The sequence below is a fragment of the Conger conger genome, chromosome 4, assembly GCF_963514075.1.
Source record: "Conger conger chromosome 4, fConCon1.1, whole genome shotgun sequence".
Taxonomy (NCBI): domain Eukaryota; kingdom Metazoa; phylum Chordata; class Actinopteri; order Anguilliformes; family Congridae; genus Conger; species Conger conger.
Window position 1 is genome coordinate 19,488,353 of NC_083763.1, and position 15,878 is coordinate 19,504,230.

Consider the following 15,878-nt stretch of genomic DNA (forward strand, 5'->3'; position numbering starts at 1 on the left):
AGCAGCAAAACAATAACTAATAATAATAATTTAAAAAATCATTTCAAGGGACTTTATGCTATCTATTTATTTTTCTAATTCGTGAAATTCTGGCAATTTTCTTATAATACATAACATTAGATAGAGAATCACGGAGAGTTTTAAAATTAATTATTAGTCTTATTTAGTTTATAGCATACTCGCGATACTAGGCTATTCTTTTGTATCTAGCTACCAAAATAGGGCTTTGTGGAAAGTGCCGTTATTACTAAATGCATTAAGCATCGCCTTAGGCCGGAAATTTCATTCCTGTCAATCTTCCACGACCAGAAAGACAGTCCTCCGACGTCTAAACCTGATTCACAACTCTATGGTGTGACTTCCGAGAAAATGGCCGCCTAAACAACTTCACAACTTTGTTTTTTCCAGTTATCTTTTGTTGCTGTAAGACGAATTTACCCAAAGTACTCTGTCTGATCAGAAGAAAATATCTTTACAATCCAACCTACTGCTGGACTCAAATAGAGTGGCTAACTGTGTTCGATTATCGGCTGTTTTAAAGTGATAGATAACTAACTTACATGTAGCTAGCTAGCTAATTATGGCTGTCATGATGAGTAACGTTAGATCAAAAGCCAGGCTGAAGCTGTAACTCCTAGCTAGCTATCGACGATAGTTAGCTGGTCATCGATCTCTAGCTGTCTTAGCTAGTTGGTTTGAAATTAGATATAAATTAACGTTATGTATTAGCTAGCTACTGCATAGCACAACGACTAAATTTTGCTTTCGTGAAATGGAAGGTTGTGAGTTGTCCCTGACAGTGTTAGCTGTTTAGCTGGCCAGATAGCTATTTTCTGTATCTATGTTACCGTTACTCGCTGACTAAAAGTGGCTATTTTGCAGCTGGACGTTGTGCTCAATGGCGTGCTGCAGTTCTGAGACAAGCAATTCAGCACTGTGCTCAGATGCTAACGTAGCAATGGCAGCCTCACCGGGGAATGTAGACCAATCAATGAAACCTGTGCTATTTGAAATATTCGGAGAGATTTGGAATGTGCAGGCACGGCTTGGGCAAGGTGTTTCGGCCTCCGTTTATCGTGTCAGTTCTGGACGGGCTAGTACAGCCGCAGTGAAGGAATTTCAGTTGGACTCGCAGGGTGGAGATTACGGGTATCACAAAGAGAGATCCGTGCTTGAAGATATTCAAGGACACAAGAACATCGGTAAGGATTCTTGCTGAAGTTTTGGGAAGCTAGCTGACGTCTTTTAACGGTACCAAATTGTCTCTGAGCTCCATCACTATCGTTAAGCTAACTACTGTGCCAGACACCGCATTTTTTATCGTTAACAAATGAAACAAGAATGCAAGTATGGTCTGTTTTTATTATTGGTTCACTAGCTAACTTGAGGGCGGCACGGATGGTGCAGTGGGTAGCACTGCCGCCTCACAGCAAGGAGGTCCTGGGGTCGAATCCCCGTCGACCGGGGCCTCTCTGTGCGGAGTTTGCATGTTCTTCCCGTGTCTGCGTGGGTTTCCTCTGGGTACTCCGGTTTCCTCTCACAGTCCAAAGACATGCAGGTTAGGCTGATTGGAGAGTCTAAATTGCCCATAGGTATGAGTGTGTGAGTGAATGGTGTGTGTGCCCTGCGATGGACTGGCGACCTGTCCAGGGTGTATTCCTGCCTTTCGCCCAATGTTTGCTGGGATAGGCTCCCTGCGACCCTGTTCAGGATAAGCGGGTTCGGATAATGCATGGATGGATGGATAGCTAACTTGATATCAGTGTGAGTAGATTTAGAGCCATATAGGATCCACAACAGACTGATTTCTTCGCGGCATGGATTCAACAAGGTGCTGGAAACATTCCTTTGGGATTTTGGTCCATGCTGACCTTAAAGCATCACGCAGTTCCTGCAGAATTAATGCTATGAACCTCACGTTTCACCTCATCCCAAAGGTGCTCAGATTGAGATCTGGGACTGTGCAGGTTATTGAAGTAAACTGAAGTCACTGATGCCAGCTTTGTGACGTGGTGCATTATTTTGCTTTAGTATTCATTTGAAAAAGGCCATAAAGTGGTGCACATGGTCAGCAACAATGCTTTGGTGTTGCTCAGTTGGTATTAAGGGGCCAACTGTGTCCCAAGAAAATATTCCCTACACATTACACCACCACCACCAGCCTCTACTATTGACACAAGACGGGATTGATCCACATGCCATTCTGACCCTAACATCTCGATGTTGCAGTTGAAATCAAGATTCTTCAGACCAAGCCATGCTTTTACAATCTTAAATCGTCCGTTTTGGTGGCCCACTGTAGTGTCATCTTCCTGTTCTTAGCTGTCAGGACTGTGGTCTTCTGCTGCTGTAGCCCATCCACTTCAGGGTTCAATGCATTTTACATTCAGAGAAGTCTGTCTGCTCATCACTGTTGTAAACAACTTTTAGCATTGGTGGCCTTTGTGTGCTTGAGCGAGTCTGCTCATTGTCCTCTGATCTCTGTCATCAACAAGGTGTTTTCACCCACAGAACTGCTGCTCACTGGATGTTTCTTGTTTATCACACCATTCTCTGTAAACTAAACAGATGTTTATTTGATGCTTTTACTACATCTGTCTCGAACAATCATAATCTGGTAATGTTATGTAATGTGTAACTATGTAGCTATATTAAGTGAGGAGACTGGCTCTTGCACACACTCGTGCAACTGCAAATATTCATCTGGTAGCTACGCACTACATATGAAGAAAAATATAGTTAATATTGTCTCCAAAAGACTAGTTAATTATTTGTTTTACCTATGATGGAAATAATGAATCTAGTGATACATATAACTGTTATGGTCTGCTGCTGTGTTACCCATAAGCCTTAGTGTTTCTCATGCTATTTGTCATGTACTTCGTTGTCTTTGTTATATGATATAACAAGTAATATAACAATTTCCCTCAACTGTCATGACAGCGTTTTATTAGCTCTGTGCAATGGTTCAGATTAAGATAAGATATTGAAGTTTACTTTGACCCTTAATAAGAGAAATCAGTCAAACAGTTAGACCTACATAAGTTGCCTAGCAACACATTTGTAAAACAACATGGCTACTTTGATATAATTAATTCAAATTGTAAATTAATGAAAAAAGTAAAAGCTAATGTTTTTTCCCCCCCCTAAGGTTCCCTGAGTAATGCAGTTTTTGACTCAATTATTTGTTCTATCAGTATTAGCATCAAGTTGCCGATATAGCTAAGTATCTGAAGGGTAGCATAGCACTATTACAAACCGTCATTGTTCGACAGTTCATGGTCATGAGGGTACTAATTTCTCTGACTGCTTTTTTCTCAGTTACGTTGTATGGAGTTTTTACCAATCACAACTGTCAAGGAGTGTCAACCCGCTGCCTGCTGCTAGAGCTACTGGATGTTAGCGTGTCTGAGCTGCTGGTGAGGGCTAGTAGCCAGGGCCATTCCATGTGGGTCATCCAGCACTGTGCAAGAGACGTCCTGGAGGCCCTGTCCTTTCTGCACCGCGGGGGCTTCGTTCACGCCGACCTCAAACCCCGAAACATCTTGTGGAGCGCTGATGATGAATGCTTCAAACTCATCGACTTTGGTCTCAGCTACAAAGAGGGAAATCAGGTCAGTTGTTTTCCCGACTGCATGTTTTCCACTTATCACAGTAAATGAACAAAAGCACAGCTTGTTTATTTGAAGGGTGACACTTTTTGCGTTTGAGGAAACAAATTTAACATGAAACGTACAAGGAAATGTAAGGTTTCTGAAGAGTGTTCCTTAGCCAGTCTTCATAGTGATCTAGTATGTGATATGTTATTCTTATTTCCTCAGGCATGTCAAAAATTCTCACAGGTTTTGATGACATTTTTTTCCTCCCAACTCCTATGACAGTACTGTGTGAGGGTGCTTGTATGCGCTTTCCACCTACTTTCTCCAGGCATTTAATAATGGGTAAAATTGAGCAATCCGCAATCGACTTTCTGACTTTGCTTACTCACATTTACTGGATTGTATGCATAGTTTAGCTTCTGTCTTATCTTAAGTTCTCATACTCCTTATATTGCTCGACTTGAGTTTAATCATTCCATCACTTCAGTAAGTATGCCACCTTGGACAATACTGTGCAATTCCATAGGTGGTAGGATCTCAGTGCAGGGCCTTAAAAAACAAACAAAAAACACTAGTTACAAAATAGAAAAATGTAAAAAAAAAAAAAAAAAAAAACAACCAGCAACAAATCAACCCATCAAGAAATGCATAGGCTGAATATGAAATTATATACACAAACTAAAAAAGTTTGGCTTCAGGCCCTCTCACCGCTTGTTATGGTCTTGTTTTGCAGGATGTGAAGTACATACAGACAGACGGCTACAGGGCCCCGGAGGCAGAGCTGCAGAACTCACTGGCTCAGGCCGGGCTGGAAGGTGACTCTGGCTGCACGTCGGCCATTGACCTTTGGAGTCTTGGAATAATTTTATTGGAGATGTTCTCAGGAATGAAACTGAAAGACACTGTCCGATCTCAGGAATGGAAGGTTAGTTACATTACATTAATGGCATTTGGCAGACACTTTATCCAGAGCGACGTGCAGTTGATTGGGAGACAATCCTCCCCTGGAGCAATGCAGGGTTAAGGGCCTTGCTCAAGGGCCCAATGGCTATGCCAATGTTATTGTAGCTTATAGTAGGCTATTAGACATCTAATGGCGAAACTATCAGCAGAGGCACTCTTTTATCAAGTCCACATAGTTTGGAGTTTTTATATAATCAAAGTTTTACTGTTTGTTTTTGATTGGTGCAGAGAGTTTCTGTGTGTGATGAAGGGTATTTTAAATAAGTGTAACACAACCCATATTCAGCTGCTTTAGTATTATAACTATAATGGAGGCCTGTAAAGAGGGTGCATGCAATAGGCTACCAAATAATTGATTTATTAGTTCAGTATTCTACATTTCGGCGCTAATGCAATGTCTGACAAACTTACTGATTATAGGCAGAATCATTTATTTACATTGGCATGGGGTGTAAATTGTGTTTTTCAAGTGTCAGGTTTGTGATTACATGTTCTTTCTTTCTATAGGATAATAATTCTACAATAATAGACCACATCTTCGCCAGTAAAATTGTGGTTTGTCCTGCCATCCCAGTTTATCACCTTAGAGACCTTATTAAAAGGTAGGAATCTCAAACTGTTGAAGAACATGTGAATATTTAAATATCATTAGTTTTCACTTTGAAGCTCACTTAATTTTCCATGACCTGGTCTGTTTTGAAATGATATTGTTACATTGCTCACCCTTTTAAGAGTTCTGCTGCATGTAACTTTATTATTATTTGTTAATTGTATTCCCTTATTTTTGTAACATTGTTCTTCCAGCATGCTTCACAACGACCCCAAACACAGAAGCACAGCTGAGAAGGCCCTGTCTAGCCCCTTCTTCAGTATTCCTTTTGGTATGTGTGCAAATACTCACCCTGCAATAAAGGCCTTAGGTCTTCTTAGCTCTGACAGAACTGCAGCAATGATTCACACTGTTGTGTAAATAATTACACTTACAGGCCTTTGTTGTGTTTCCAGCTCCTCATATTGAAGATTTGGTCATGCTTCCTACACCTGTCCTCAGACTGCTTAATATAATTGATGACAGCCACCTCTACAATGAAGAGGAGTATGAAGGTGAAGGTTATCCCTGGTCCTGTGAATGATGTCTCTCTGCTAATGGAATAATGTATATAAAGAAGTATTGCTAATTGCTTTTGTATCCCTATGTTTTTTTTTTTTTCTGTCTCATAAGAAAGTATTTGTGAACTTGGGTTTCCTTATGTCAGCACAAGGCATTGCGCCAAGTGGATGCTCTCCTCAGGAGGAAGTTTGTTTTATTTTGCCCTGGAGCATTCTTGACGTTTTAAATGGCAGTCCATCACATGAACTGATAAGCGGTCAAACAATAATTACACTCCCCGCTCATTTTTACAGACATTGTGGAGGACATGAAGGAGGAATGCCAGAAATATGGGGCTGTTATTTCTCTCTTGATCCCAAAGGAAAATCCAGGCAAAGGCCAGGTAAAGCTGATTTCCCAATGAAGTGTTTGTTTGAAAAACAAATATGTTTGATCAGATTATGTGCAATAATCCTTCTAATGTGGTGTAAATATCATTATTCCAGGTTTTTGTTGAGTATGCAAATGCTGGTGACTCCAAAGAAGCCCAGCGATTGCTGACAGGACGAACATTTGATGGGAAGTTTGTTGTTGCCACTTTCTACCCATTGAGTGCCTACAAGAGGGGCTACTTGTACCAGACAGTACAGTAAGGCTGCACACCCCAACAGGCAAGGCCCTCCAAGCAACCTAAATGTTCTCTTATGCAGACCTTTTTCAGTTTTAGATCATCCAGTTTGCACTGACCAACCATTATGAGGAAATCAAGTCAACATTACTATCAAATGAGCTGTGTGACACATGCAACTAACCTCCTATAATGGTATGCACATTGAAAATATCTACTTAAATATCTACAAGGTACCATGGAAGGGGTTTCCTCCAAAAGTGCTGTAGTTTGTGTTTTGTGTTGCAGAGCTATAGGTTATATAGTTCCAAAGCCTATCATTCTTTCTTTGCCTTGAATGTATATCGAATGATATTGTGTTAGATTAATTTAGATTTATAAAAACTAATGTTTGAGGCAGTATCCGTCTGAAGAGCATAATAGCATAATATCAAATAGTGAGATTGATTCAAAAAGGGGAGGTGCCTTTTATCAAAAGGATAATTGAGCTTCTTTTTCTGTTGTTAAGAGACAGGAACTGGTACCAAAGTCCAGCTTGTTTATCCTTTTATTAATTTATCACTGTTATGAGAATCTACATCACCATGTGTCCACACTGACTGCCTAGATGCTAATGTGAACTAGCGGCTGCTATACAGTATAAAGGGTGTTCCTGGAGAATTGGAGTATATGCTTTGCTTCACCAGAGCTCAGCCATAAAGGAACAGATCCAGCAAAATGATTCTGCTCAGCTATCCTTGTTTATAGAAGTGGCATCACTGTTGGTGTCCTATTGTATATTCTTCAAAACCTAGGTATTACTGGTAAAATCTTTACCCTTGTACCACTTTTATAATCTCCTTAATTTACACGCAAGTTTTCAGGGTCATTTTTAGGATCTTGACTACAAAGGACATTCTAAAAAGAAATGCATAAAATCTACTTTTGTCTCATCCATCCTTTTGCATACTGTATTTTCTATTAAATAATTTGCCGAAAACTTGAATTCCAAAGGTACTATGGCAGTAATGTTTGTGAATATATCCCTGCTTGCGGAAACACTGACAGCACTGATTTCAACAAACTCACTTTTCATTATTCTGTGGTACATGTCAAGCATATTTCGTATTTTAATGTTAAATATATAAGCTAAACAAGTTTTACTGAGCAGTTCCATACATTTCTTACCGCTATGCTTGGATTTGGCCTGGCCTGAGTAGAATACTGCCCAAATGTTACACATGTACACTACCTTTCAAAAGTTTGGGGTCACCTTCAAATGGTTTGAGGCTCATTTCATGCCATGGACCCTTGATGACTTGATGGACCTTTTAGCCAACAAATGTGTTCCATACTGTAGCAGCATGATTTACAGCTGAATCTCGTTTCACCCCCAATTCCCATTGAGATCCATTCAAATGCAAAGAGTTTTAGTATAACTCGTAGGACAACCTGAAAATAAGATATCTCTGATGTTGATGGGTCACAGACGTCAGGAATTCATGGCATGCAAAGAATATGCAACCAAATACAAAACATGACTCTTTTATTTGACATTATGTTAATGTCTCAAACTTTGACACATCTAAAAAGTGCTGTAACTACCCTTTAATAAAGTGTCTGATTCTGTGCTTTGACCATGTATGAATTGTTTGATTTTAAACGTTGAAAATAATAGAAAAATCAGAAAAAGACAAGGTGACCTCAAACCTTTGAGCGGAAGTGTGTATTGGGATTTTATGATCCTCATAAAATACAACATATTTCAGTGCTGGCCTTGTGTGACTCTATCCTGCTCAATTGTATACAACTGTATCCTGTATTCAAATGGGGAGAAAAATACCTTCTGTGGCAGGATCACCTGATCCTCTGTCTCATCTTCATGCATGGTCTGTAAAACAAACACCTTCAGGCTGCATAATAAGTTACTATTAATAAGGTGGTGATACATTCTGCACACTTATCTTTTCAGTGGTTGGTTTTGTGAATAATTGGAAATATTTCCCAGCCCATTGTTTAAATGCTGTCATTTTGTTGAATGATGCAAAGTAATCCATTTGTACCACAACCCGATCATGACTTAACATTCTTTACAAATCGTGGTGTGACTTTGATACTGTAGGTCATATTTTCAGGGTTTATTCCCAGATTTAAGCATGTTGGTGGCCGTCATTGAAAGTGATTGAACATTTTTAGACTCGTGGAGAATTGTAGTATGTCTCGCATGGCTGATCTGTGTCTGGGATCTCTTGCCTTAGTGTTAATAACCAACAAGATACATAAAAGATTTCGGTCACAACAAGGGTTGTGAAGAGCACAATGCCGAGTGAAGGGATGTCAGATTGGTTGTCTGTTTTTCCAGATTTACCTGTAGTGTTGTCCAGATCAGGAACAGGTTAAGTACATCTTCCTAACTTCAGTGGAGCTGAGCGCTTTATGTAGCTGTGAAGTAGCTGTGTCTCTTGCCTGTGACAGGGTTTCTAGAAGCCTCTCAGATTCTATTTCAAGACTCCAGGCTCCTATCTGTCAGTCACAAGTTGTTTGAAATGCTGGTGCTGTTGCTTTAGGCTTCAGTAAGTGTTTGTGATGGAATAATGTTGAAGTATTTGATAAAAGCACACCGATTCTGAGTTCTAATGGTTTTACCATTCAACTACAGATATACAGTATATTGTTTCTGGTCAACTTCCAAGCTGTGCAACTGTGCATTTGAGCTTATTCCGAATGACACATATTTATTCAAATTACACATACTTATAAGTAATTTGATCAGGAAGCTGAAGAATGTTATAGACATTTGTGCTTATTTGGAAATTGTGATGTCCATACAGCCAAAATGTGAAATTGCAGGGAATTGTTTTTATCTGGTGTTGGGGGGCAAAGAAATAGAAAATTGTGAATGTGGGAAAAATACATTCTTAGATATTATTTGGAATAGCATGGTTTCAAGCACAAATGCTACTTCTGTGGGAAGAGGTGGGAAGTTTTTTTATAGAGCTTTCCAAAGTCCAGGGAAGAGAATTGTATTGGCCTCTGCATTGTATCGGCCTCTTGAGTTCATTACATATACACACAGGTACCCGTGGCAGGTTCTCACTGGTGGAATATTGGGTGGAGTATTGGAATATTGTCATTGGTGCATGTCAGTCATATTGCTTTTTTATGTAGAAGTATATGACAAACTATTTTATAACCGTAGTTCCCAGAAGTGGACTCTTCCCTGTATTTTTTTTTTTTTACAGCTATGTTTGGAATTGGTCTCGCCTGAGTAGAATACTTCATAACTGTTACAATTGTACACTCAGTGAGCACTTTATTAGGTATTTACTAGACTTATTTTTTTAGACTTTTGTCTTCTGCTTCAGAGATCTTAAGAGATTGTAAGAGATCTTCTGCATACCACTGTTGTAATGCATGGTTATTTGCGTTACTTTCACCTTCTTGTCAGTTTCGACCAGTCTGACATTTTTCTGATAAAACAGCTGAACCGCTTGACCAGGTCTGCATGCTTTTATGCATTTAGTTGCTTAAATATTTTTTATATTGATTCAATATTTGCATTAACAGCTGGTATACAGGTCTACCTAATAAAGTGATCACTGAGTGTATATGGGGATTTTATGATCTTCCAAAAATGCAACACATTTCAATGCTGGCCTTCTACGACCCAGTATCCTGCTCAATAGTAGTTAAAAGCTTTCTACGAATGCAGAAAGTGGGGAGAATCTTGTCTTCATTTGGATTTAAAGTCCTAGTCCTGATCAGTGTTTCTCATGGTCTGATGACAGGTGAAATATTTATTATTGTCAATTAAATGTAAATGTACTATGTTGCAGCAAATGAGTGCTGTAACAAAAATATTTGAATACATTGAATCCTTTCTTCTGCCTGTGGTGAATAGTTGGCTCCTCTGATTGAAAGCCCCTCATGCTCTCATAGCCTCTCCTAGTCCAAAGTGCTTTCAGGCAGCACCTGTGTGACTGAGCTGATATACCTCTTCACGTCAGAGCTTTTCACTGTGCTTCCTGCTGCAGGGAATAGATTCCAGTCTCCAGAGAGTATGAGGAAGTGTACTTTATATGTCATGGTAGCTCAAAATATTTAGCGTTAAGTAAATATTGCGCTGTTAAAATGCTTCCTGTTTCAAATGTGCTATAAGCATTGGGAGCTTTAGTGACAATTTCAGACACTGTTTCTTCTGTAAAACATCACTAGGTCAATGATGATTGTTCAGCAGGAAATTCAGTTTGGCAAGAGAAGCCTAAGATATCTCATACAAATGAGTAAAATCTTAAAAGTTTCTGTAGCAAAAAGAATCTGGATTTTACTTGGTTAATGGCCTTATAGTTCATTTTTATTTAATATTAAAATTGAAGCTTTACAAAAACATATATTTAAAGCTTTTGAGGCTAAATGTGTGACAAAGCTTTGATGTAGCAGGCACTGTGTCTATTGTAGAACAGCACGTTTTTAATAATCTATAATACAGCATTAAAATTGAATTTTTCAATGTTCTGCTTTTCATAATCTAATTAGACCAGATATCCAAAGATTAGGGTTAGTTTGTGGTGTTTGAGGTATTTCAGGGTTACATTTCTTTTTGCAGTCATGGTTGTCTCTCTGCCTTGCGTTTTGAACTGTTGATGGATCATATAGTGATTTCTTTGTGAATGCAACATCTTAAATGTTGTGAATTGTGGTTATGACTGTGTGGTTACGGAACCATCACACTAGAACTACAGTGTCCTGTGGTAATAGCCTTTTTGAGTACGACAGTGATGTGTGGATTTTTTTTTTTATTTAGACTGCGTTTTTATCCTCACTTTTATCTCAGAATTTGAATGGATTCTTTGTGTGTAGTTTATGTTTTTGCTGGATTTTGATTCTGCAGTTAGAAACATAATTACCCTTGAATGTTGCTATAAAGTGTGCTAAAAAAAAAAAAAAAAGAATTAAACTGTGAACTGCATACTTTTATACGATGAACGCAATTTTGGGAAGGTGTCTCCGTGGATTTGATATTTTACTGTTGTGGAAATGGACAATAAATATTTAAGTGAAATATTCTGTGTGTTTACTCGTTTTAGAAAAGTCATGCATGGTTTTGGGTAATATTCCCAACAGGTGTCTTGACATGCCCTGAGACACAAGCTTTGCTGTGACAGTTTTCAGGGAAATTCGTTGGTGCAGGCTGGCATTTTCTTATGAACAGAAAAAATGGTTTAAACTGGTTTAAACTGGCTTAACGGTTTAAACTAGTTTAACGCGTTTCAGTGAAAAAGGGTTGGAGCGGTGGCTGAAAAAAGGTCAGCTGCACTTCAGGGTGTTTGCCTATTTGAGATCAATGCTATGGTAGGTGTTTATTTATAGTACAGTTCTATTACCTCATAGATAGATGCTGTGCACAGTCCTACAATAAACATAAAATCGATTTAAAATGTTGTGCTAACAATCAGCAAGTTAATCCAAGTCTGAAAATTGTTTCCCATTCTACTGGTGAATACACTTTAGATAATATATAATGGCCAGTAATGGCATATTTTTCACTGTATATAAACAATGAAAACACTTAATATAGCACTTTTCCTGTACATTGTACTATGAGCTGAAAGAAGCACTGTGTTTAATCATGCAGTTTGATATAGATTTGTGTCCGGGTACAAGTTACAAGGTTCAAGAAGCACAAAATAAGCCTTCACTCCATCAAAGGCCAACTGTTAGCCTTAAGGACACGTAATGTGCATGATTCACTTTTTAATGCATTCATTGGAAAAGCAGTCTGGAAAGGAAGTGTTGACATAGTGGGAGGTGTAAAATGATTGCTTGTAAAGACCTGACAGATAACGTGGTGACAATTTATACTTGACACAGCATGCCTTTATTTTCCGAATGCTAATTTTGCACCTCAAATATTTCAGTAGTGACTGGTTGAATTATTAATGTTCAAAAGTCTCTCACCTTTTGAGCACACTTCCATGGTCCCACTGCTTTTATGTTCTGAGATGCAGTATGTGCCAAAATGAAACGTGTAACCTGGTCTTTCTTTCTCATCGGCAGCTGTTGAACAGTCCAACAGTCGGTTGAATTATAGAACAGACCTGGGTTAGGAGTCGATTCCTGAGCTTGAACTTGCTTTATACCCGTGAGGGAGTTTGTTTCCAGAGCTGGTGCGAAAATGTCATTTTGTTTGCACTTCAGTCAAGTGTTTTTGTTTAAATGGTCAACCCTGTTTACAGACCTTAGTACTGACAGTGCAGGAGAGGCCTTGTGTTTGCCTTGAATGAATTTGCTGAGGGATACTGCTGGATGGTGTGCAGTTTTTAACAAAAAAAAAAAAAAAGGATTGTAATAAAATGTTTCCTGCACTGAATGTTGTGATATTTCCCATTTGGTAACTGAGCAATATAGTTATGAGTGACCCTCATAGTGGAGTGACTTTGTAAAGAAATGAAAACTTTGACCCAAGCTGGGTGATACTGACTGTTTAAATTCTCATTGAAAATTCACCTCTGTGGAAAAAGAAGCCAGCCACAGCAGCGTATGGATCAAAGGTTTGATTTCATCTTGGCTGCAAATCTTATAATAAGCCTCTTCAATATTAACCTCTTGGATAATGTTAGTCATTTCCCCTCATCAAAATCAGCTCCAGGTGCCGTTGATAATGTACCCTATAAACCTGACCTGCTTGACCTTCCCCTGGTGATTGCAAATGCAGCTAAGCGGGCAAAAAAAGCTTCATAATTAAATATAATTACGTTTTATGAAAGTTAGCCGTTAATGGAAGCCTCATATGGGCTTGCTTAGCTCATTGACAGTCAGGTCTGTAAGTTAGTGTGATCTGAATTTATACTGGTGGTGGTGGTAGGTTATATATGCTGTATGCTTGTAAGTTGCGTGAAAGTCAGGTTATAATTTTACCAATGTCTTTTAAAAACCATATGCAAGTCCTAACATGAAATGGCATCTTTTGACGGAGAAGCACATTTCATCACACTATGATATTATATCAATTCAGGCTGTGCAGTGTAATACATTTGTACTCACACCTGTTTTGAAGAAGAAGGTATTTCAGCAAACCTGATTGATCTTCATTTTCAACAGAGTTGGTATGTTTTGTGTATATGCAAGGATTTGTTTAGTTTGACACACATAATTGTGTATCGAGTTTGGGTGCCTTTTGAGAGTGCATTACACAAAGAATATTGGATGTTGCACGACTTTGTGTTGTTACAAAATTTCATTAAGCAGTCCTTAAAATGCATTGGTGGTCAATTCTTTTCACATTTCCCTCTTACTCATCTTCTGGAGACAATCATATTTTTCTTCATTTTGTGTCAGAGTAAATTCTGCATTGTATACCTGAATGCAAACTGGAATAAAACAAATCAGGTTAAATGAATACAAGCACTAAAATTCCCTGCATATCCCTTCTGTAATTTCTGTTTTTTTTTTTTTTTTTGGGGGGGGGGGGGGGGGGGGATTACAGAAATTGAATTTTGTGATGTTACAAAGAAAATTGTACTTGCAGACTTGATTGTCAATCTGTTTTGTAAAGAGAACAAGCCACAAACCTCCACAAATGGTAGGGCCATATTAAAGTTACAGAGAGGCTTGAGTGCAGAAACGAACCTTTCATTCATTGTATTATTATTATTTTTTTCTTTTTTTTATCAAATGGGAATGATATACACCCTGATGTTTGCATATCTCACAATAAAGAGTTCAACACAAATTTGCCTTTTCATTTCTTTGACAATGTTCCCAATTAAGTTCCAGACCTCTTGTCTTTTTCAAAAATGAATACTGATTAAAATAGCTTTCCGATTTGCCTCTTTTGAAAAGACTGATCATTTACTGTGAGCAAATAATTGGCAAGCATCCACTTTTTGTTTACTGTTATATATTAAGTGGGATTATGTGCCTGTGTACTGTGTAATGTAACCTCTTATTCAGCATATAAATACCAGGGTGTGCTTCTGTGACAAAGCTACCCAATACAAAATAGTAAATTGGTGGTTTTATTTTATCTATCCCTTTGTGACGAGACATTTTACTACAACTGCTGAAGTTCAAGTCGACTGATGTAAGGTACTGAACCATTGAGAAATAATTTGCATAAAAGTCCATGCAATGGGATCTGGGAAATTAAGTATATTACTTCACGACTGTTCTTTGAAGAGCAATGCTGTATGACCAAATTCACGCTACATTGACATTTCTGTCTTTTCCACTCTTTGCTATTATATCTTATTAAATGGCTTCAGAAAAAGCCTAATTACAGTTGCTCATTTGTAGTCTTACACAAATTGATCAGATATTGAGTACTTTATCAATGATCTGTGTAGATAGGTCAGGTTCTTAGGAATAAAACAAATATGTAATGTAATATTAATGCCACTAGATGGCAATGCCATTATGCAGCAAGTCGATGTTTATGACAAATCACTTGCAGGATATTTTTTTATCTTTGCTGACAATTAAACCTCCATTTCTGCAAGGCATTCTTTGCGCTCATGAATCAGTGTATGCAATAGGCTAAGATAAAACTAATGGGTTGGTTTGAATCCAGGATATAATACGCAGTTAAAAGCAAAATTATTGGGACAGTGACAATTAATGGCTCTGTACATTGGATTTCAAATAAAACAACGAATATGATAAAGTGCAGACTGTCTTTAATTCAAGGGTATTAACATCCATAAAATGGCAGATTACTGCCCTGTTTATACATATTCCCACCATATTAGGAGTAAAAGCAATTGGATAAATTACCATAACCTGAAAGTCATATCTAAAGTCACTGAATGTCTTCCCTGGTGATGCTCAGACAGGCCTATACTGCAGCTGTCTTCAGGTCCTGTTTGTTTCTGGGATGTTTTGCCTTGAGTCTTATCTTCAGCTAGTCAGACGGATGTTCAATTTGGTTCACGACAGGGGCTTGGTGCTAAAAAAAAAAAACCCTTTGGTTGCTTTAGCAGTATGTTTGGGGTCACTGTCCAATGAGTTTTGAGGCATTTAGTTGGATCTGAGCAGAAAAGCTGTTTATGCGCACTGCATCAGTCACATTGATGAAGAAAAGTGAGCCATTTCCAGAGGCAGCCATGCCACCTCAGACATAACACTACCTCCACAATGTTTTACAGATGATGTCTGGGTGCTTTGGATCCTCAGCAGTTCCTTTATTTCTCCACGCTTCCCTCTTTCCATCACTTCGGTACAGGTTCATATTTTTCTCATATGTCCGTACTACTGTGTTCCAGAACTCTTCAGTTTTTTTTTTTTTTTTTAAGATATTTTTTAGGCCTTTTTCAGCTTTATTGGACAGTATACAGTATAGAGAGACAGGAAGAATGAGCGAGAGAGAGGGGAAGACATGCGACAAATGTCAGATGGTCGGATTCGAACCGCCGACGTTGCAGCTCGCAATGAGCATGCGGTCAGTGCTCTACAGGCTGCGCCACCGAGACACCCGAACTCTTCAGTTTTTAATGTACTTAAAGAAAATGTAAGCAAACTTGCTAACCTGGCCATTCTGTTCTTTACGGTTATTTGCATCTTGTGGTGAACCGTCTGAGGTTATACTGGTGTACTCTACTCTTATGGTAGTCTTTGACACATA

General features: G+C 38.6%; 1 protein-coding gene across 1 annotated transcript; it reads left to right on the forward strand.

Moving 5' to 3' along the window:
* The first annotated feature begins 360 nt into the window (after positions 1 to 360).
* Positions 361 to 13,536, forward strand: uhmk1 (U2AF homology motif (UHM) kinase 1). The gene is made up of 8 exons (XM_061240475.1): positions 361 to 1,202; positions 3,322 to 3,614; positions 4,333 to 4,524; positions 5,070 to 5,164; positions 5,367 to 5,443; positions 5,568 to 5,666; positions 5,967 to 6,055; positions 6,159 to 13,536. The coding sequence occupies exons 1-8, from the start codon at positions 899 to 901 to the stop codon at positions 6,303 to 6,305; spliced, it is 1,296 nt and encodes a 431-aa protein (XP_061096459.1). The 5' UTR covers positions 361 to 898; the 3' UTR covers positions 6,306 to 13,536.
* The last annotated feature ends 2,342 nt before the right edge of the window (positions 13,537 to 15,878 follow it).

Bases quoted from the DNA above. Each gene is read 5' to 3' on its own strand.
- uhmk1 (XM_061240475.1), top strand. From the start codon at position 899: ATGGCGTGCTGCAGTTCTGAGACAAGCAATTCAGCACTGTGCTCAGAT. The intron at 5,165-5,366 runs GTAGGAATCTCA...TTGTTCTTCCAG, and splicing joins CTTAGAGACCTTATTAAAAG to CATGCTTCACAACGACCCCA. The intron at 6,056-6,158 runs GTAAAGCTGATT...TCATTATTCCAG, and splicing joins AAAATCCAGGCAAAGGCCAG to GTTTTTGTTGAGTATGCAAA.